This window comes from Oryctolagus cuniculus, chromosome 11 (genome assembly GCF_964237555.1).
Source record: "Oryctolagus cuniculus chromosome 11, mOryCun1.1, whole genome shotgun sequence".
Classification (NCBI taxonomy): domain Eukaryota; kingdom Metazoa; phylum Chordata; class Mammalia; order Lagomorpha; family Leporidae; genus Oryctolagus; species Oryctolagus cuniculus.
The window spans coordinates 19,967,605-19,988,366 of NC_091442.1; the positions used below are offsets into that span (position 1 = coordinate 19,967,605).

At 52.4% G+C, this 20,762-nt stretch overlaps 1 protein-coding gene across 2 annotated transcripts in view; it reads right to left on the bottom strand.

Moving 5' to 3' along the window:
* PPP1R16B (protein phosphatase 1 regulatory subunit 16B) overlaps nucleotides 1-20,762 on the bottom strand; it is a 113,737-nt gene that overhangs the window by 27,616 nt on the left and 65,359 nt on the right. For both annotated transcript variants that reach the window (XM_051846107.2, XM_051846108.2), the window contains exon 3: nucleotides 1,242-1,312. In XM_051846107.2, coding sequence (XP_051702067.1) covers nucleotides 1,242-1,312 — 71 coding nt within the window. The remainder of the gene's footprint in view (nucleotides 1-1,241; nucleotides 1,313-20,762) is intronic.

The window sequence follows — 20,762 nt, forward strand, 5'->3', positions numbered from 1 at the left end:
CTAGGGAAAGTAGAAGCACCCACGCACCCTCCAAGTCTCCACTCTCTGGGGTGTTTTAGGCACCCTCGAGGCCACGAAGCTGGGAGTTTGAGAGTTTCCACAGGCAGGATCCAGCAGGGGTGCTGAGGCAGCTGCCCGAGAGCAGGTGCTTGAGGTGGTGGGGGACAGGAGAAGCTGAGGGGACACATGGGGAGCCATGGAGTGCCCCCTCCCACTCCCAGGCTGCACTCAGGCCCATGTGCTCTGAAACTTGGGCCAGGGCACAGGAAGCTTCAGTGCGTTCACTTATTAATTCTCCATGCACACATTGAGCACCGACTGCATGTCAGTGCAGGGAAGATGCTGGGACACACCAACAAGCAGGAGACATGGACTGTGCCTGGGGAGGCTGGATCTGGGTGGGGGCAAGGCCAACGTCAAAGGATCACACTGACGGCCAAATCGATGAACTGCAAAGGCACGGGGCATCAGAAGGAACAGGATGCGTCTGTCACAGCTCACATTCCGGCCCCCGGCTGTGCACCGGAGCTGACGGGGGAGCACACGGGGTCCTGCAGGAAGTGTGGAGGGGCGGGGCCCAGTGTGCACACAGCCCTGAAAAGCCAGGAAGCCCAGGCAGGGCCAGGCTTCGGGTGTCAAGGCTGAGAGTTTATTCTGGGGCCCGTGTGAAGGGAAGGCACCAGAGAGCTCTGAGCCACACAGGGGGATTTTTGGCGTGAGCTTCCCCATGACTGCTACGTGGAGGAAGAACTACAGCAAGGCCAGGCCAGATGCAGGGAACCAGGGAGGGGCCCTGGTGGGAGCAGCCCAGCCCCAGGTGGGAGGGGACCTCTCACACTGCCCTGGAAAGGACACATCACGGCAGCCAGGGTTCAGGACCATGGTTCACAGCTGTGTGGCTACAGACAGGTCACATGACCCCCATCAGCCGCCCTTGTCACCAGGGTGGACGGGACGTCCCAGTGGATGTGAATGTGCTGTGTCATCTGTCAGCTCCACATGAACTTGCTGGGTTGGGCGGCGAGGACGCAGGGAACAAAGGCCCCCTGTCTGCGGGGCCTGCACAATGCGTGCACCTGCGCACACAGGGGCCCTGTGGGCACGTCTGTAACTGACACGCACGTCTCTGAAGCAGATGGCTGACAGGCAGCTGTGGCCCCTTCCCTCCCTGTGCCCTGTTCCGGGAGAGGGGGCACCTGTGCAGGTTGGGGGCAGGAGCAGGGACCCCAGGCTGGCCTTACCTGGTGCAGGGCTGTGAGTCCATCTTCATTGCACAGATCGGGGCTGACCTTATTCTTCAGGAAGTAGCGTACTGCAACAGGAGGGGACAGCAGTGAGCTTCCCGTCACAGCTGGGGCATGCAGGTGCGTGGGCCCAGGTAAGATCCCCTCTCCTGCAGGTCCCGGCAGTGTGTGTACCCCGACAACCTGCCCATTTCACAGATGAGGAAACTGGGACGCAGAACGCAGGTCTGAGGCACCCCCTTGTCTTGTTATGGTAACAACATACTGTCTTAACAGTAACAAGGCTAATGGTGCCAGCCCTTCCTGTGTGCCAGGCACCAAACCGAACAACGGCCACTGGCTGGCCACAGCAAGCACTCTGCAGCCTGACAGCCTGGGTTCAAGCAGACACCAGTCTCTGTACGAGACACTTCCCTCTCCGGGCCTCAGTCTTTTCATCTGAAAAATGACAACAACGTGGCTCCCACTCTATGGCCACTCATGGAGGCAAGTCTCTTCAGGGCTGAGCAAGTGGCTGGCTCGTGGCTGGAAGGCAAGAGCCTGCTAGGGCAGCTGTGTTCACATTGTTACCTGAAGGTCTCCATGCCAGGAGACGGCTCAGCCAGAACTGTCAACGGCCCTGGAGGGGGTTTACCCAAGGCTGCAGCCATCTCCAATCCTAGCATTTACCCAGTTGTGCGTGTGTGTGTGTGTGTGTGTGTGTGTGAATATGCATGTGTGGGTGTACAAGTGCATGCGTGTTTCAGTGTTCAGGAATGGATGGTGGGCAGGCAAGGACCTGGGGACAAGGGCAGCCAGACTGAACCTCAAAGACAGTTTCAAAATCCTCTGGGAAGGCAGGTGTGTCCCTGCCTTCCCATGGTGACTGTCTGTCCTGTTCTCTCCCAGGCCCTAGTTCTCACCCAGTACCCAGGTGCAGATGAAAGAAGGGAGCGGCTGGCCCACCTCCCTGCAGCCCCCTTCCCAGTCCTGGCAGCTGAAACTCTTGCTCTGGCCTCCCACTTTAGAAGAACCACCTCTGGCCAGCCTCCAGCTCTGCCTCTCCCTGTGGAGGGAGGAGTCCCTGGGACCAATGGGAGGAGTCCAGCAGAGCCCATCTTCTGGGCCACCCCTCTCCCATCCCTGGTCGGAGCTCCCTGAAGGCAGACCATGTAATTAGTGGGCAAGTGTCCCTCTAGGTCAGAGGTGAACAAAGGGTGGCTATTGTGGGACAAGCGGATGAACTTGGCCACACAAGCTGGCTCATGTGTGAGGCCCTTGTGTTACGGTGATGATTAAGTTGAGGGTAGAGGCCCAGGCCCTGAACCTCCTCCCATCCCTACCAATCTGGCGCCCTCTGATATGTGAGCCAAGTCCCACTCCCAACGGCCACTGTGGACACTGGCTCCACACACGGTTCACGTACTGGGCAGGGCGGGGTGGTCTCCATTTGATTTGCCTCTCTGATGGGGATCAAACTGGGAGTGAGCTGTAGAAGGCCATCCATTCTGCTGGCAAGTGGGGGTGTCAGTGAGGCCGTAGGAGCCACGGGCACAGCACAGCCACTCAGCTCCAGTGTCACCAGGCCCAGCTCCCAGACCACAGCCCCACCTGTCCTCTGGACCTCAGCATGAACCGAGGTCCCAGCTGATGACCAGGTTGAGGCCCCCACCCAGCAAGGGGTGACCACTTTAGCAAACTTTCCCAAGATGCTTTGCTGCTAGAGGTGAGGCATGATGGGATCTTGCTCAGTAAGGGTCAGCTCCTTTTTATAGCTGCTCTAACATGGAGCCATTGGTTATACCAGGTGATAGTGGCATTTAAATTCAAGTAAACAAGTGTTCAAAATTCAGTTCCCCAGTCATCTGTGCTCAGTTTCAAGGGCGCAACAGCCGCAGGTGGCTAACACCTTAGAAAGTGTCGAACACGTCCACCTTCACAGAAGATTCTACTGGAAAGCATGGCTTTGAGTCACTGGAAATAGAAAAGAGTCCCACCTCAAGCTGTAAAACCCTCCATGGCTCCCTATTGCTTTGGAAATAAAGTTCAGACCCCTGACGACAGCTCACAAGGTCCTGCGTGATGCGATTCCTGTCTGCAGGCCACCTCCTCGCATGGTTCCGGCGGGGGGAGGGGGGTATGTTATTCACATTGTGGTTTTCCACACTGGCAGCCCTGGAGCTGTGTGGTGCACAGCTTGCTCTGTTGTACACAGTGATCCTAATTCTTCAGTCTCATTAAGCTCCAAACACTTTCCACAATAGTCTTGCCAGTTACAGAGTTTCCTCTGACCTCTGAGTTTTTACATAGACTGTTTCCATTGCCTGGAAGACTCATACATCTATCCATCTGTCCATTCTTCCGTCCATTCTCCAACACACATCCATATATCCACCCACTCACCCACCCACCCATGTATGTACCCATCTATTCATCCACCATCATCCCTGCATCCATCTGCAGCACGTACACACACACACACACACATCCCTACCTCACTCCTCATCCTTTAGGCTTCAGCTCAGATGCCCCGATATGTATACCCACAAGTCCTATAAATTCATTTATAGCCTTATCACAACTATAGTTACATAACTGTGTGTAACTGGGCCTTTGCATCTCTCTGCCAAAGGGACACTAAGTCCCAAGAAGATAGGACCATGACCTGGTAACTGTGGCTCTGTCCCCCAGGCCTGGCACACAGTCAGTCCTCAAGAATTCTTGTAGGGGTCCAGTGCTGTGATACAGCAGGTTGAAATTCTGGCTTGCAGCACCAGCATCCCATATGGGTGCCAGTTCAAGTCCCAGCTGCTCTATTCCTGATCCAGCTTCTGCTGATGTGCATGGGAAAGCAATGGAGGATGGCCCAAGCCCGTGGGCCCCTGCACACGCATGGGAGACCTGGAAGAAGCTCCTGGCTCCTGGCTCAGATCGGTTCAGCTCCGGCCATTGCAGCCATTTGGTGAGTGAACCAGTGGATGGAAGTCCTCTCTCTCTCTCTCTCTGTAACTCTGTCTTTCAAAATAAATAAATAAATCTTTATTTAAAAGAAAATAATTCTTCCAAGACCCTCATCTGATTGACAACCCCCCAGTGCAGTCCCAGGACACAGCCTCTCCATCTCTGAGCAAGGCAGACACCCTGTGGTGCCGACTCTAGCAGACTCTTGTCTGCTGTATGGAGCTCTGCCCAGGTCCCTTCTCCACAGCCGTGGCTGACCTGGGAGCAGGCTTACCTCAGGGCCATGTAAGGAGACTGTGGCAAAGCCAAAGGTCAATAAGGCCCAGCATGTCCAAGGGCAAGCGAGGGCTGCCCTGAGCCTGACAGGTGGCCTTTGGAGCAATAGAAGAGGCCTCTATGTCCCTATCCAGAGTAGGTTTCTGGAAGGTCCTACTCTCAAGAGGCAAGGGTTCCAGCTCCATGGGGTGGGCCATGGAATAGGCTTCCCATCCAGAAGACACTCTTTGAGACTAAAAATAAGCATTGGCTGCCAAAAGCAGCATCTGTGCACAGTCATTATTGGGGTGCTCTCTGTGCTGCGGGGGAGCCCAGCCATGTAATTACCCTGATGTCGGGCAGTTATTTTCAGCCCGAGAGGTGGGACAAATCACCCCTCTCTCTAAGAAGCCCTTAACAGTCAGAAGCCAAGGCCACCTCGGCAGTTCCACTTCCCAGCTCTAGATGGGAGACCGGAGCCTGGCTCGGGGCCCAGCTGGCTGGAGCAACGTCCCCACTACCCAGTGCATGAGCAGCTTCCCTGCCCCTGGGCTCAGCACAAAAGGAGTCCTCTATCAAGGGTATCTTCTATGGAGCCTCTCCTAGGCACTCGGGTCAGTGCAAAGCTACTTTGCTTCAGGGGAGGAGACAGAGGGTCAGGGAGGCGCAGCCCATAGTCACACACACACACACACACACACTCAAATGCAGGGGCAGGGATGTGGCACCAGACCTCCCTGATTTCAGAGTGGGCTGTCCTACTCCAGCCCTGAGTCCAGGAATGGGAACATGCATTCCTAGGGTTGGGCAGAGGGTCCAGACCTGCACTGAGAACTGGTGTGGAGAGGAGGGTGATGGGAGAACAGACAGCAGTCACCTCTGCTCTGGAACTGCAAGCATCAAAGGCCCTCAGGTCCCAGGTCAAGTCTCTTCTTGCAGACAAAAGGGCTCAGGAAGCCACAAATAGGACAGAAGGGACTACAGCTGCCATGTGTGTATGTGTGTGTGTGTGTGTGTGTGTGTATCTGTGTGTGCTGGGGTGGGGGAAGGAACAGTTAGGTCTTTTAGGGCCTTTTTATTTTTTAAATGACTAAGTCTTATTTTTCAGATTATTTATTTATGAGGGATAGAGAGAGAGTACCCATCTGCTGGTTCACTCCCCAAAGGCCCACAAAGGCTGGGGCTGTGACAGGGTTGAAATCAGGATCCAGGAACTCAATCCAGGTGGGTAGCAGGAACCCAACTGAGCCATCGCTGCTGTCTCCCAGGGCTTCCATCAGCAGAGGCCGGAGTCAGGAGCCCGAGGCAAGAATCAAAGCCAGGTAACCTGACGTGGACATGGGCATCCAAACAGCATCTGAAACCACTAAGCCAAACCCTGCCCCAGGACCATCTTAAATGTAAATACGCTTCCCCTCACACCCTGCTTAAACCCCTCTCACGGCTGTACTTTGCTGTTAGAATCAGGGAGCTGTGGCCCAGGGGCCAAAGCTGGCAGGCAGTTTTATTGAACACAGCCACACTCATTCATTTGCATACCGCCTACGGCTGCTTTCACTGTACAACAGAGACTGCACGGCCTGCCCAGCCTAAAGGACTGACTCTGGGTCTTTTCTTTCCAGAAAAGGTCTGCAGACCCCTGGTCTTCAAAATACCATATGGCATGGTCCCACCTCTAACTCCAGGGGTCACTGTTCTCATCAAAACCTCTGTGAATGGGGGGGTGCCTTGGAATTGAGCAGTGTGCAGCCTGCCCCACCATACCCAGATGCCCAGATGGGCCAGTCTTCCTTCCTCTCTGGCCTCATCTCTTGCTTTCTGAGCATTCTGCACAATGACAGAAACTGGTGTGGGGCCTTCGGGGTTGGCTGGGGCTCAGGGAGCACAGACAAGAGGCGTAGTCTCCCCCCTCCAGCTGGAGGACCGCCACTGCTGGTAGCCCACACTCAGGTCTGCTCCTGGCCCACAAAGCCCCAACTCCTAGGCCTGGCCTTCAGTTGGACAGTGACCTGTGTGTTCTGTGCACTTGCTTAGCTGTGGCTTTAGGTGAGTTATTCCTTCTCTCTGTGCCTCTGTGTCATCTGTACAAAGGGGGCCACAGCACCTCCCCGGGGAGGCTGCTGGCAGACTAAGCATGGCAGTGCCTGAGAGCTACTATTATCATTGATTTTAAAAATTAAAATTAAAAACAATCACTGAGCTCCTGTCTGGGTCGCAACCTGTGCTGGGTTCTAGGGATGCAGCCATTGACATCTTGCATCTCTCACGAGCTCTAGAGCTGGTCGTACAAGACAGAGTCTCTCTCCTGGGAGCTCCGGGCACCTGCTGGTGCAGGATCACTGCCAGGCCCCAGTCGGCGGCCCACCAACCCCTTACCTAGGCAGGAGGCTCCTGGGAGAGCAGAACAGTGGCTCAGCCCCTCCTCCCTCGTGTAGCCTGCGCCTGGCGCCAGTCCTTCCCCTCCGCCCACACCTCCCTGGCAATCTGGCTGGAATCTGGGCCAAGCAGGGCCATCTGCTCCCCTCTGTCTCCAGCTGTAGCAAGTGAGGCTGCACCAGTCATCTCGGCAGGAAGCTGGTGGCGGCTGCCTGCGCGAGGAGAGTTGCTGCTGACAAGCTTGTGTTTTCTTTGGCATCTCCACCGCCTCGGCCCACGGAGCAGGCCTCAGGCTGGCTGGTGACATGGACCACAGGTGCGGTTCCTGCTCTTGCCCTGGGGGCACGGGGACAGGGATACAGAGGTGTTTGGCCACTGCAGGTGGGCCCTGGGCCATCTGTGTCTTCCTGGGGTTGCCCTGAGGCTGAGCTACAGTCACCTGACCATGTGACTAGCACAGTCCCATCCATGTGGTGCCCACTTAACCCAGTCCTCCCTTCTCACCCGCCCGTCTGAGGCCTCACCCTCCCATTGCCTCATGATCCTGTCCTGCCTTCCCCAGCCCCACTGCACCCTGCATGACCCCACCCTCCCTTGAATTGCTCACTAATTCAATCCTGTTGGTTTCTTTCTTAAAGCAAAACAAAACAACTGAGCTCCCAGTCTCCCAGTTTGCCTGGCATCCTCTTTCTTGCTACCTGGAACCTGCAAATTCCTCTTTATCCTTCAGATTCCAAGCAAAACATCACCTCCTCTGGGAGGCCTCCCTAACCCCAGGGAGTTTCCCAAGTCTCTCCCGCACCATCCTGCAGGCCTCCATCTGTACTCTGCAGTGGCACCATTTCAATGCCCACAGAGCTACTTGTTCCAGGGCCACCAGACTGTTTCTTGGTGTCACACTGCAGACCTGGGCACCACTAGGAGTGCGACTCTGGACTAAAGAGCAAAGAAATGAGTGTGCAAGTGCTCTTCCCGGAGCCCCTCTCAGCAATGCAGCTGGATTTAGAGGCCGATCGTGGGAGTCCCTCAGCCCCAACCCACACCCTCATCTCTCCAGGCTGGTCACAGGGCATCTGCCATCTCCCTAACACCCAAGATCCCAGTCCTCATCTTCTCTGTCTTGTGTTCTGGGTTATTCTGTCTATAACCTGGCACTAAGTGGGCATCAGCCATGTGTTTACATCCACCAAATTGGTTAGTCCTCCTAATCCAGTTATGAAGATACTGTTAACCAACTGACTGCTATTTTTGCCCCTAATTTCCAATGGGAAAACTGAGTCAGGTTTGAACACATGAAATGATCTGCCCAAGGCTGCATGGCTGGGAGTGACAGAGCTGCAATTTTAACCTAGGCTGGCTCCAAAGACTGAACATTTAAGCCCTAAACTAAAACAGTGCCCAACAAGAACCTAGGGAAAGGACGGGGGCAGTAGAGAGATGTGTAGTACGGCTGCGGGTCTCCCGGCGAAGACAGCCACAGAGATGGCAAAAAGCAAAAAGGAAAGACAGGGCATTGTGGGTGAAGTTCAGTGTTCTAGAACATCATTCTCACAGCCTTTGCCCACACCCCCTGCTCTCATTTTCCAAGGAGGCCACTGAAGCAGTGTGGCAAATAACCGACAGCTCTGAGCCCGTGCACCAATGCTTCCTCGCTTTGTCCCCGTGCTGCAGCTCCACCCCAGACAGACCCCACCCCACCCCCACCCTTGAGCCAAGCACCCTGGTTTCCTGCCTCCAGCTGCCACCCCCGTCTCCCACCTTGCATGGAGGCTGTACCACCTCCATGGAAAATCCTGTCCAAGCTGACCCTATCTCCCCTCCTCAAGGTGCTGTCAAGGCTGCAGTGGGCCCAGCCTGTGTCTGCCCACACGAGAGGGGTCGATGCACTCAGAAAGCAGCCCTTCACTCTCCTCCCGAGTCAAAGGAGTCCTGGGTCTCCAGTGCCCTGCGCCCTGACACTCACCCCATGGCACAATCTCAGCCTTCCCACCTACCACGGCTCCTCCCCAGGCAGGAAGAGCCGGAAATAGCTGCTTCCAGGGAAGCCCGGTCACCAGGAGCTGGGGGTGGAGACCAGCTCAAGTGTAATGGTGGCTTGGGCAGTAGCTGGCACTGACTGCCCCTCTGCCAGGCAGTGCACCCCAGATCTCTGTCAGTGACTCAGCCGTGGTAGAGGGGTGGGCCAGAAAGACATGGACTTCCCTCAAAGTCCCAGGCCCAGGCCCCTGCCGCCCCAGGCAGCTGCACTCCACTCTAGAAGAGGAGGGGTCAGATGATAACAAGTCCTGGAGAGGATGTGGGGAAACTGAGACCCTCACACACGGCTGGTGGGAATATAAAATGGTGCAGCACCCCCGACCATGGTCAGGCATTTCCTCAAAGAGTTAAACATACAAGGGTACTTTGGAAAATTCATGGAAATGTGCATTATCTTTTAATTCCAATTTCCATGAACCTTTAGAAGTATCTGGGTATTGCAGACCTACTACGTGCCCCAGCAATTGCACACCGAGGTATATCCTCAAGAGGAATAAACACATATGTCCACACAAACACTTATAACAGAATTACTCACAAAAGCCTCCCAGTGGAAATAAACTATTTGTCCACTGACTGATGAATGGAGCAACAAAATTCCACACAAATGGAATATTACACAGAATGGATATTATTCCACCATAAAAGGAGGAAAGCAAAGGCACACACTACAGTGAGGACAAGGCTTAGGGTGCGTGAAAGACGCTGTTCGATGCTGGACACAAAAGGCTGTGTGCTATTTCAGCCCATTTATAGGAAACGTCCAGGATAGGTGAGTCCACAGAAACAGAAAAGAGACGGTGATTGTCATTGGTCAGAATAGGAAGGTGGAATGGAGAGCGACCGTTAGTGAGCACAGGGTTTCCTCTGGAGATGAAGAGAATGTTCTGGAATCACAGAGCGGTGAAGACTGTACAACCTTGGGAAAGGGCTTGCACCTTCACCGACGTTTCAAGAGGAAGGGCCTCCGAGCTGGGCCCTGAGCATCCAGCTAGGAGCTCCCTTCCCTCCCAGCCTGGGAGCTCTGTGCGCTCAGCACAGCACTTGTCCCACTCATCACTGCACCGCTGGTGCAGGGGCTCAGGGAAGGTGTCATGTTGGTAAGAGTTTGAGTGTCTCCCATAGGCCCACCTACTGAAGGCCCAGTCCCCAAAGTCTGGGTTAATGGTTAATGGGGTTAATGTTAATGATCAATGGGTTCAGAGTAGAGACACTAGAATTACCTGTCTGGGACACAGGCACAGTGGGAGGTCTCTCTGCTACTGGTGGCTTGCCCTTGGAAGGGAGAGGGATGGGGCTGACTACGCAAGCCAAGCTCACTTGCTCTCGCTCTCTCACGTGCGCTCTCTCGGTTTCCTGGCTCCTTCCTCCAAACATGCCTCACCACGGCCAGCCTCCGTCACACACCAGACTAACGGGGCTGCCGCATCCTGGACTGTGAATCCCCAAACCTCAAGCTGCAATAAACCTTCCACCTTCACAGACAGCTTCTCTCCAGTATTTTCGTTACAGTAACAAAGAGCTGAGTAATAAAGAAAGGGAAGGGAGGGGAGAGCCCTGAATGCCAGGACCTTCCTGAGCCCCACACTAGCTGGACTCTGCCCACCTCTCCTGGCGTCATGCCTCCCACCCACTGCCCAGGCTCCAACTTCCCTGAACTCCCTGGGCCTAAGCAGGTGCGGTTCCTTTCACCTGGTTAATTCTTACTTAGCTCCCTGGTCCCAGCATAAATGTCGCTGCCTCTGTGAGGCCTTCCCCAAGTCCTCCAGGCTGGGCCAAGTGCCCTTCTGTTGCACTTTCCCTGCCCCCACCCCCGCTGAGAACACTTAACACCAGCACCAGGATGTAGCTGCTTTCGCACCTGTCTGTGTCTTTTCTGGACTGTATGCTCTGGAGGGGAGTGACTGTGAATAAGCACAGGGTTTCCTTGGGGGCATGTGGAGAGGTAGAGTATGACCACCTTTTGCTGCCTCCATGCTCCTCAGGCCCCAGTCAATATCTGAGGCCTGCGGGAGTGGATGGAGCACCCCCAGCCTCTGTTTAAGCCTCAGTACCTGCAGTACCTGTTCTAACTCTGTGCTCCCAGGCTGGGCCACACACTTCCCATTTCTGAGAGAGTCTGCTTCCCTTGGCTTCTGTTTCTCCTAGAAACTCTGACACCTTCAGCCTCACCAGGACAAGATGGCCCAGGGGATCCCAGGCACACGGCTATAATCTCCTCTTGTCCAGAACCCCCGTGCCCAGGACATGTAGCCATGCTGGACAGAAGGGTTGACAGCCTCGCATCAGCTACCCAGATGCCTCAGCACAAGTTTCACCTGGCATCAGGTGTGTGCAGACCCTCCAGGATGGGCACCGGCAAGTCTTGTCTGCGGTCTTATCTGCGGGATCCAGCACCCAGAGTATGCACTCAATAAATATTTGTTGAGTGGATAAACAAAGTTTAACGTTTTAAAGTTTCTTCTAAAAAAACAAAGCTAAAGTTACCAGGGAAGCTGGTGTGTAAAATAAACCTGAAATTAATCCTCTTGCAAAATGCACAGTCTTTCGGAAGAGTGGGGGGCGGGGGATGGTGTGGGAATCTCTCACGAAGGGGTGAGTGGACATTTGCGTACCTGATTACCTCACAGGAGGACAGAACTGCACTTGACTGCAACTGAGGAGAGGATTCGGTCTGTAAGTCTCTCCTTCAAACGGCAAAGGCAGGGCCTGTGCGCTCCTCCCCCTCCCCCTTCCCCTGTTATCGCCTCCCGGTAGGTATCTCGCCCCCTATAGTGCTTAACCTCAGGGACTTAAGGCAAGGAGACTGCTTGTCCAGAAACATGATCGGAAACTTCCTCATTCCATTCGTGAATTCGGTGGACTCCAGCCGCGCCAGGTGTCTGCTCCTCATTGATTCTGCCTTCAGAATTCTCCCAGCGCCTTCCCCTCAGCAGACGGGAGGACCTGATCTCCCTTCCCGCCCCTCAGAGCCTGCCTGCTCCAACAGGCGCTGGCTGGGAACTCTCCAAGGTATCTGCTCCGAGCCCCGTTCCCCCTCTTCCCAAAGGCCCTCCTCTTTCTGATTTCCTCTTGCTCTCATAACCCCCTCTCTCTGACCTCACTTCTCCTTCCACCCATCTCTTAAACTTTTTAAAATAGCCCAATTATTTCATATCTCCAGGCAAGTAATAGATAAAAATATTCCCAGCCCTCCAGGTAGGAGATACACATAAACACCGTAATGGCTTCACAGCCATCATAATAAAATCGAACATTTACTGAATATTTCCTAAGGGTGAGGCTCTGTGCTAAGATATTACATGTTTACATGTCTTATCCCAGTTAATCCCCACAACAACTCTATGGCTTAGGTGCTACGATCAACCGTTGAACACAGAACTTACACGATCTGGTAGATTCCATGTGTAACTGGTGTTTGGGCATGGCTAAGGTCAAAGGAACCTCTCTTGGATATAGCCAGGAAGAAGATCCATTCCTCTGAAGGGGGAAGTTCCTGCAGCTCACACCTCAATGTCCACTCAATGAATATTTCTTCTGGCTTCCTTACTTCTGCTTGCTGTCCTGTAACTACCTGCCCTCTCTGCCTGTCTACCGGGCTCTCAATTTTTGTTTTTCTGAGAAATGCTATTGATGTGTTATAACTAGGCAGTTAATGAAGTTTAACAACCTGGAATTCTTGCAACCCTGCAATGTAACCCTGTGTCTTTAACTGTCAGCTTGATGTGCCCACCTTTCCAGGTTGCACCTGTGCCTCTTCCAGGCCCAGGACACACACTAAGACTCTCCTCTGTTTGCTTATCTGATTAAGATGCCACCCCCTACTTCATGAAAGAGGCTGAGAATGGGGGAGAGGTCTCTTTGCCACAGACCATACTTGGTACCACTTTTCCTTTTCTCTTTCCTGGGCAGTCCTCTGGCCCACTCACTGTGAGCATTTCTCTGTGTGGGGCAGCCCACACTGGCACATGAGTGTGTGTTTACTCTCTCACTGTTAAATAAATCCTGTTCTCACTTGTGTATATATATATATATATATGTGTGTGTGTGTGTGTGTGTGTGTGTGTATATACATATATATATATATATGGATGCCTCTGCTTTGAAGCCTTGTCTCTGTGGGAACAGGGTCTGGAATACAACCTACAACACCCAGGCCCATATCACTGTCTCACTCTTCCCTCTCAGTGCTGTACAACATAGGATATAAACCAGTCCCACTCTGGACTCTCACCTCTCTAATTAGGGAAATGAAATAAGATTTCTGAAAAGTTTCATGGCAACCACATGAGAAATTGAAACCAGGACTTAGGTCTTTCATATTATCAATGGAAACAATGAATCAAATAAACACACTAGTCATTAAAGTCAGAAAACAAAGGAAATAGCAAAGAAACATCAATGTCACAAAGCATAACACAAGATGATGAAAAACCAAACATCAGCCATAAAAAAGATGAAGTGATTTATCCTTCCCTATACAGCAGTAAATATTTGGTTTCCAAAAAGTAGAAAAAAATTGGGGCTGGCGCTGTGACATAGTGGGTAAAGCCGCCACTTGCAGTGCCAGCATCTGCAGTGCCAGTTCGAGTCCTGGCTGCTCCACTTCCGATCTAGCTTTCTACTATGGTCTGAAAAAGCAGTAGAATATGGCCCAAATCCTTGGGCCCCTGCACCTGTGTGGGAGACTTGGAAGAAGCTGCTGGCCTCTGGCTTTGGATCAGCCCAACTCCAGCTGTTGCAGCCATGTGGAGAGTGAACCAGTGAATGGAAGATCTCTCTGTAATTCTGCCTTTCAAATAAATAAATATTTAAAAAAAAAGAAGAAGAAAAAATTCAACTGTGTTCTGCTTACAAGATACTCCAAATAAAATAACAGCGATGCTAAAAATAAAGAGCTGTTCAAATATAAAACAGACAAACGCAAACACAAAGAAAGCGGAGGTGGCACCATTACTATGATGCAGGATGGAATTCTGGGCAAAAATAAGGAGGCAATCAACTTTAGGTTGATCAAAAAAAGATGCTACAATGTGAAAGTATAAACAACACAGATCAATTGGGTGTGGGGAGAATGAGGTTACAGCAGTCAGAAATTTTATGAATTGCAAAATCAGTAAAGCAAAAACTTAGCATATACGTGAGGAGCACAGCTGTCCTAGAAACCTTCAGTACACGCACATCCTAAAGAAAAGATCAGGGGCAGCATTGTGGCTCAGGAGATTAAGCTGCCACTCGCGACACCAGCAGTCTGTATCGGATTGCTAGTTTGAGTACTGGTAGCTCTACTTCCAATCCAGCTCCCTACTAATACACCTGCAAAGCAGTGATGATTGCCCAAATACTCGGGCCCACACCATGCAAATGGGAAACCAGAATAAGTTCCTGGCCTCTGGTTTTGGCTTGGCCCGGCCCAGACCTGGCTGTTGTGGGCATTTGGGCAGTGAATCAGCAGATTAAAGATTTCTTCCCCTCCCTTTCTTTTCCCACTACCTTCATTTCTTCCCCTCCCTTTCTTTTCCCACCACTTTCATTGCTTTACCTTTCAAATATATCACTAGATAGGGGCCGGCGCTGTGGCACAGCGGGTTAAAGCCCTGGCCTGAAGCACTGGCATCCCATATGGGCACTGGTTCGAGTCCTGGCTGCTCCTCTACTGATCCAGCTCTCTGCTGTGGCCTGGGAAAGCAGCGGAAGATGGCCCAAATCCTTGGGCCCCTGCACCCACGTGGGAGACGCAGAAGGAGCTCCTGGCTCCTGGCTTCGGATTGGCGCAGCACCGGCCGTTGCAGCCATCTGGGGATTGAAACAGCAGATGGAAGACCTCTCTCTCTCTCTACCTCTCTCTATAACTCTTTCAAATAAATAAATAAATAGATAAATCTTTTTAAAAATCTTAAATAAAAAGATCAAAGGTAGATTAAGATTTATGGGCAAGGATGTTCACGGCAGCATTATTTATATGTATCATTTACAATCAAGACATCCTGGAAGCAATCCAAGTGTCTAAGCAACTGGAGACTTGGTAAAGTATGAAACATCCAAGTTGTGGAATATTCTGCATCTGGTGTCTCTGAGGAATTGTTAATGAGAAAGGAAAATGCTGTAGAAACTTCCCTTTCAGAGGAATGGATCTTGTTCCTGCCTATATCTATGAAAGTGAATCAAAATTATACATTGAGCACTGCCTCAACTGGAAAGGAAAAATGCATTCCACACATTTTTTAAGATTTTTTTTTTATTTGAAAGGCAGAGTTACAGAGAGGGAGAGGCAGAGGCAGAGAGAGAAAGAGAGATCGTCTACCCATTGGTCCACTCCCCAAATGGCCACAATGGCCAGGGCTGGGCCAGGCTGAAGCCAAGAGCCAGGAGCTTCCTCCAGGTCTCCCATGTGGATGCAGGGGCCTAAGCACTTGACCATATTTTGCTGTTTCTCAGGTGCATTAGCAAGGAGCTGGATTGGAAGTAGAGCAGCCGGGACATGAACCAGTGCCCATATAAGATGCCAGCGCTGCAGGCAGTGGCTTAACCAACTGTGCCACATTACCAGCCCCATACACACACTTTTCACTGGGGAAAAAAAATCAGGATATTAACTGTTGTAACCAGTGCTTTTTATTTTACCATTGCTGGTATTTTCCAGGCATTTGAAAAATCTGTATTGACCACATTTATCATTAGAATTCTCCAATTTCACCAGAAAATAAAAACCTTCTAAGGAATGATGACCATGGTGGTAAGAACTGTGTTTCAAGTTGTCAGTACAGAAGTCAAGTCTCAAGTTGGCTGACCCGGGAACAGGGGCGCTGAAGCTGGAAACCCTGTGCTCAGCAGGACATTAAAGAGCAGCAGTTACAAAAAACAGTTTGGATAGCAAACTATGGTCCTCACGTCAAATCTGCCTGCCACTGAATTTGGTACTGCTTGCAAGTTAAGGATTTTTTTTTTTTTTTTTTAATGGCAGAGGGCCAGCATTGATGGTACAGCAGGTTAAGTCACTGCTTGGGATACCCACATTCTGTATCTGAGTCCTGGTTTGAATCTCAGCTACTCTACTTCTAATCCAACTTCCTGCTAACGTACCCTGGGTAAGAGCAGATGATGATGGCTCAAGTGCTTGGGTCCTTGCCACCCATGTGGGAGACCCAGCTGGAGTTCTAGGCTCTTGGCTTTGGTTTGGTGCAGCCCTGGCTGCTGTGATCATTTGGAGAGTGAAACAGCAGATGAAAGAACGATCTCTCTCTTTGTCTCTTTCTCTCTACCTTTCAATATAAACAAATATTTTTAAATTATGCTATAATTAAATAAATAGATTTTTAAAATAAAGAATAAAATGCTTGGCCAGTGCTACGGCTCACTAGGCTAATCCTCTGCCTGCGGCGTCGGTACCCTGGGTTCTAATCCCAGTTGTGGCGCCGGATTCTGTCCCAGTTGCTCCTCTTCCAGTCCAGCTCTCTGCTGTGGCCCGGGAAGGCAGTGGAGGATGGCCCAAGTGCTTGGGCCCCTGCACCCGCATGGGAGACCAGGAGGAAGCACCTGGCTCCTGGCTTCGGATCGGCGCAGTGCGCTGGCCGTAGCAGCCACTTGGGGGGTGAACCAATGGAAAAAGGAAGACCTTTCTCTCTGTCTCTCTCTCTCTCTCTCTCACTGTCTAACTCTGCAAAAGAATAAAATGCTGGGGAAAAGGTCAACGATTTGGTGACACAGGACATCCTACGAAAGTCAACCGCCAGTGTCCATAATTAACCAGACCACGGGCTCCTTGCTTAACTCTTTGCCCAGGGCTGTTTTTCTGCTGGAGAAAGCCCAAGATAAAAAAAAGAGCTGAGTAGTTACAGATTGTCTGAGAGATACATAGTTACAGATGTTTGTGTGTTTGGGGGGCATACTCAGCCTAAAACAGGGTTTACCTGATCCTGCACGGAAACATTATGCAGAGCTCTGGGACAGTGCCTTTCAACCAACAAAATACATTCAAAATCAGTCTAGACGAGGAAATGAATGAATGTCCGAGGTGGGCCCTGGGGTCGTGGCCAGGAGGGGCACAGGTGGATCAGGCCCAATTCTTCACCTGCCAAGGAGCGAAGGGGGCACAAATGTCCTGCTGTGGCCCGCCGTGGTTCCCACTGTCTCTCCCCCAGCCCTGACTCAGCACCGCTCGTCTCTGAAAGCACCCACACTTCCCGTCAAGAGCATGACCTCTGCACCCTGGATGGTGGAGGCTACAGCCCCTGCTTCCTGTCTGCTCGCTGGGGCGAAGGCTGGTTGCTGACACAGACTCAGCTCCCTTGTCACATCAGGAGAGAGAAGCCTATCTCCAGAGAGGGTGTGTTGCTTGCCACCCAGGCTCACCTGCCCTGGGGCGCCCTGTCCTGCGTACCCCTCCCCTCTTGCTGCTGCACAATCTCCTGTGACTTCCAGATACCCATCTTCTGCCTGCTCAGGAGCAGAAACCAGGGCAGCTTGTGGGCAGACGGGAACAAGGAGCATCCCTGCTGCGGGAGCTGGAAAAACCCACGCTCTTATCAGGAGAAGCAGCAAGGGAGGAGCTGCCTGGGCCTGGAGGGCAGGAGACTGCAGGTTTTCCAGAGCTTCTGGAACCCTCTGTTTTCAGCCAGCCCTCACTCCGGGATAGGACGGTGGTGCAGTTAAGTACAGGACTCGGAAGTCATCAGCTGGGAATGTCCTAAGCCCTGGGTCCTTGGGGATCATTTGCTGATGATCCCAGTAACACATGAAATCGTCACTGTCCGTCCTCACCGCCTCATGGCTCAGCCTGATGTGGAACAGAGAGCAGGCACATCTGTGTCTAACCAGCTCAAGATAAAAGGACTCTCGTTTACTGAGCGCTTGCTGCATGCCTAGCTCTGTCTGGCATGTGTAGGAATGGTCTCATTTAACATCTACAACACCCCAGGGAGAAGTGAGGCAGGCTCTAGGATGAGCTCCTATTTTACAGATGGAGATACAGAGGCACCATGAATTTGATTAACTTGCCACAGTCTCCTTAGCTGGGAAAAAGCTACAATACCCTCACACTTGAACTTCAAGCTTGCTCCACCACAAGGATTTCAGTGCATGTCTTAGAGCCAAACTTGAAGCCAGATGATTGCTTTATATATATCTGAAACTCACACATAGTAACTGTATACATTTGTAGGCAGAGTGTAACACACACACACACACACACACACACACACACGCATACACAGGTAATGATCAGATCAGGATCACTACCGTATCTACTATCTCAGCTACTTATCATTCCTTCGCATACTCTAGACTTTAAGAGTCAGGGATGTTTAGCCCAGGGCCTTTCTGCTTCCTGTTCTGTCAGTGTGCCCAGTGCCAGGCTCCAAGTCTAAGGGATGAAGGGGCTGACCTGACCTTTGCTACAATCATTTCCTCTGTGGAAGGAGACCATCAGAGCATACAACTGTGGGCCATGCCATCTGCCTGAGCCCTGCGCTAACTCTGACCCCGCCGCTTTCCAGTGACCTGATGTCCGCATGTTACCTCCTCCCTCTGAGCCTCAGTTTCCTGTGTCTATGAAACAGTGGCGCTAACCCCATCCGGTTATCTGAGAATCCAATTAGAAGATGCTGCCCATGGGCTTGGAACGCAGTGAGTTGCGGAGCTGACTGATTGTCCTCCACCCCACCTCCCAGAGGAAGGGGCGGGGGCCAGTCGCGGCGGCTGCCTTGGAGGTCCTGGGAGGCTGACCCCAAAACAGGGCCACAGGACAGCTTGGTGTGGTGGGCGGTCTCCAAGAAGCCACCAAAGACCACAGCCTCAGGATTCACACTCTGGCAGTTCCATCCCCGCTTAATGGAGCCAACACCTGTCACCGGCAGGAGACAGTGTGACTGCCAAGGCTGGCTCACGAGAGACACTGTAGCCTCCATCTTGCCGCTTGGGTCGCTCACTCATACAAGCCAGCTGCTGTGTCGGGAAGACTTAGGCAGTCCTATGGAGACCACGTGGTTCTGCCAATCAGCCTCTCCAGCCTGGGCCAGTATACTGACCACACCCCCGTAAGAAGCCGTCAGCCCAACCCCCCAGCTCCCCCAGCTTACTGAGAGGTAACAACGGCTTGTCATTGTTTTAGGCTGCCGCACTGTGGGGTAATTTGCCATGTGCACACACAGCCAACTAATAAGCTAGAAATAACCACGGGGCGGGGTTTGAGACTGAACGAGATGCCCTGGAACCCAAGCCTCCCCTCGCCCACATTTCCCTCAACCATGGAAATTCTTCACTGAACGCCACAGCTGACTCAGGGTTTCTGTTTCCACCCACAGAGCCGAGAGCTATCCACACCGTCACTCCGGGTCTCTGCCTGGGCCCAGGAGCACAGCCCAGCCTTCCTCACTGTGCGAGGATGGCGCTGGGGCCTGAGGCCCACTACGCTGGCAGGAGAGAGTTGCGGGAGGGGGCTGCAGCCTCCCACCCTCAGCAGCCATCTCCAGTTTGCCACACTACAAACCAAAATGCACCTCCCTCCTGCTCAAAATCCTCCCCAGACTCCCCATTCCCTCACACTGGCCCTGAGCTAGTGCTGTGCTTCTCAGAGTGTCGGCTCAAGACTAGCTGCAGCAGCAACACCTAGGAATCTACCAGAAAGATAAATCCCAAGTCCAGGAACACTGGAGTAGGTGCAAAAGCTATGGCTCCACAAGCCCCTCCCGTGATTCCAATGCAGCACAGTTTTGCAAACAGTGGTTCCAGCCTCCCCTCTCTCCACTCCCTGCTCTGTAGCTCCTGGGCTCCAGAAATGCCCAACTTCTCTCCTGCCTTCTCCTCCCACAAATATTGCCAAGGCACCAGCTCTGGGCCCCGTGGAGGGGAGCCAGGTGCAGAGGAGCCAGCTGTGAGCAAGGCCACCACTGCTCTGCCCTTGCTGAGCCTGCCATCTGCCCTCCTCCCAGTCCGGGATGCCCTCCTCTCCTCTCCACCCCCAGCAAAGTCCCTGCCCAGCCCTCACCCCGTGCAGGAGACACTCAGCAAACATTAGTTGAACATTAAATGGGTGAATGAATAAATCACCGAATGCACACACACCCTCCACGTAAGTCTTCCCTGTCCCTGAACTCGGCGCCCTCAGCAAGCCGTGTGCACCTCCCTCAGCACACCTGTCGCCCTCCAGTGTCCCAGAGGGCACCACGGGCCATGCATGACCCGGAGGGAGATGCGCTGGTGGTATAAAATGCATTCTGGACTTAGACAATTCAGCATGAAAAAAAGATATGTAAAATAACCTCAATAATGTTACAGTGAACACAAGTTAGAGCACTATGTTGTTACAATAATCATTCAAATTAATTTACATCCGCACACTCCTTAGAAACATGTTTAATTATTTGCCTATTGACCAGAGCTGAGCTAGACTGAAAACATTCAGAAACTACTGCGACTCTGGGCACAGCTGTGAGCTCTGTGAAGGTATTCTTGCCCATCTACTTCTGTTCCCTCCCTCCCTTTCTCCCCCACTCCCCTCCTTCTTCCCTTCCTTCCTTCCTCTCTCCCTCCCTCCCTTCCTCCTTCTCTTCCTTCCTCTTCTTTTCTCACTCCCTCTGTTTCTTCCCCCCTCCTCTCTCCTTCCCACAAACATTTATTGAACATCTGTCCTTGGATCCTTACCGTGAGGCTTGGCACAAAGCAGATGCCAACAATGTCCGCAGAATGAAGAAACCAATACTGCAAATGCAGACTGACCCAGAGGTAACCCTGAGGGTGTTTCCTTCTTGGTCAATTCCCCGTGCCTGCTTGTTTGGGTGTAGTTTTCCCATTTCATTTCAAAAGGAGCCAAATTCCAAACACCTCCTTATGTAACTCAGGGCTGGGGCCAGTTTTCTTCTTGAAGACAGAGCTCAGGTACACTCCGGCAGGAGTTGTGGTGCAGCAGGTTAA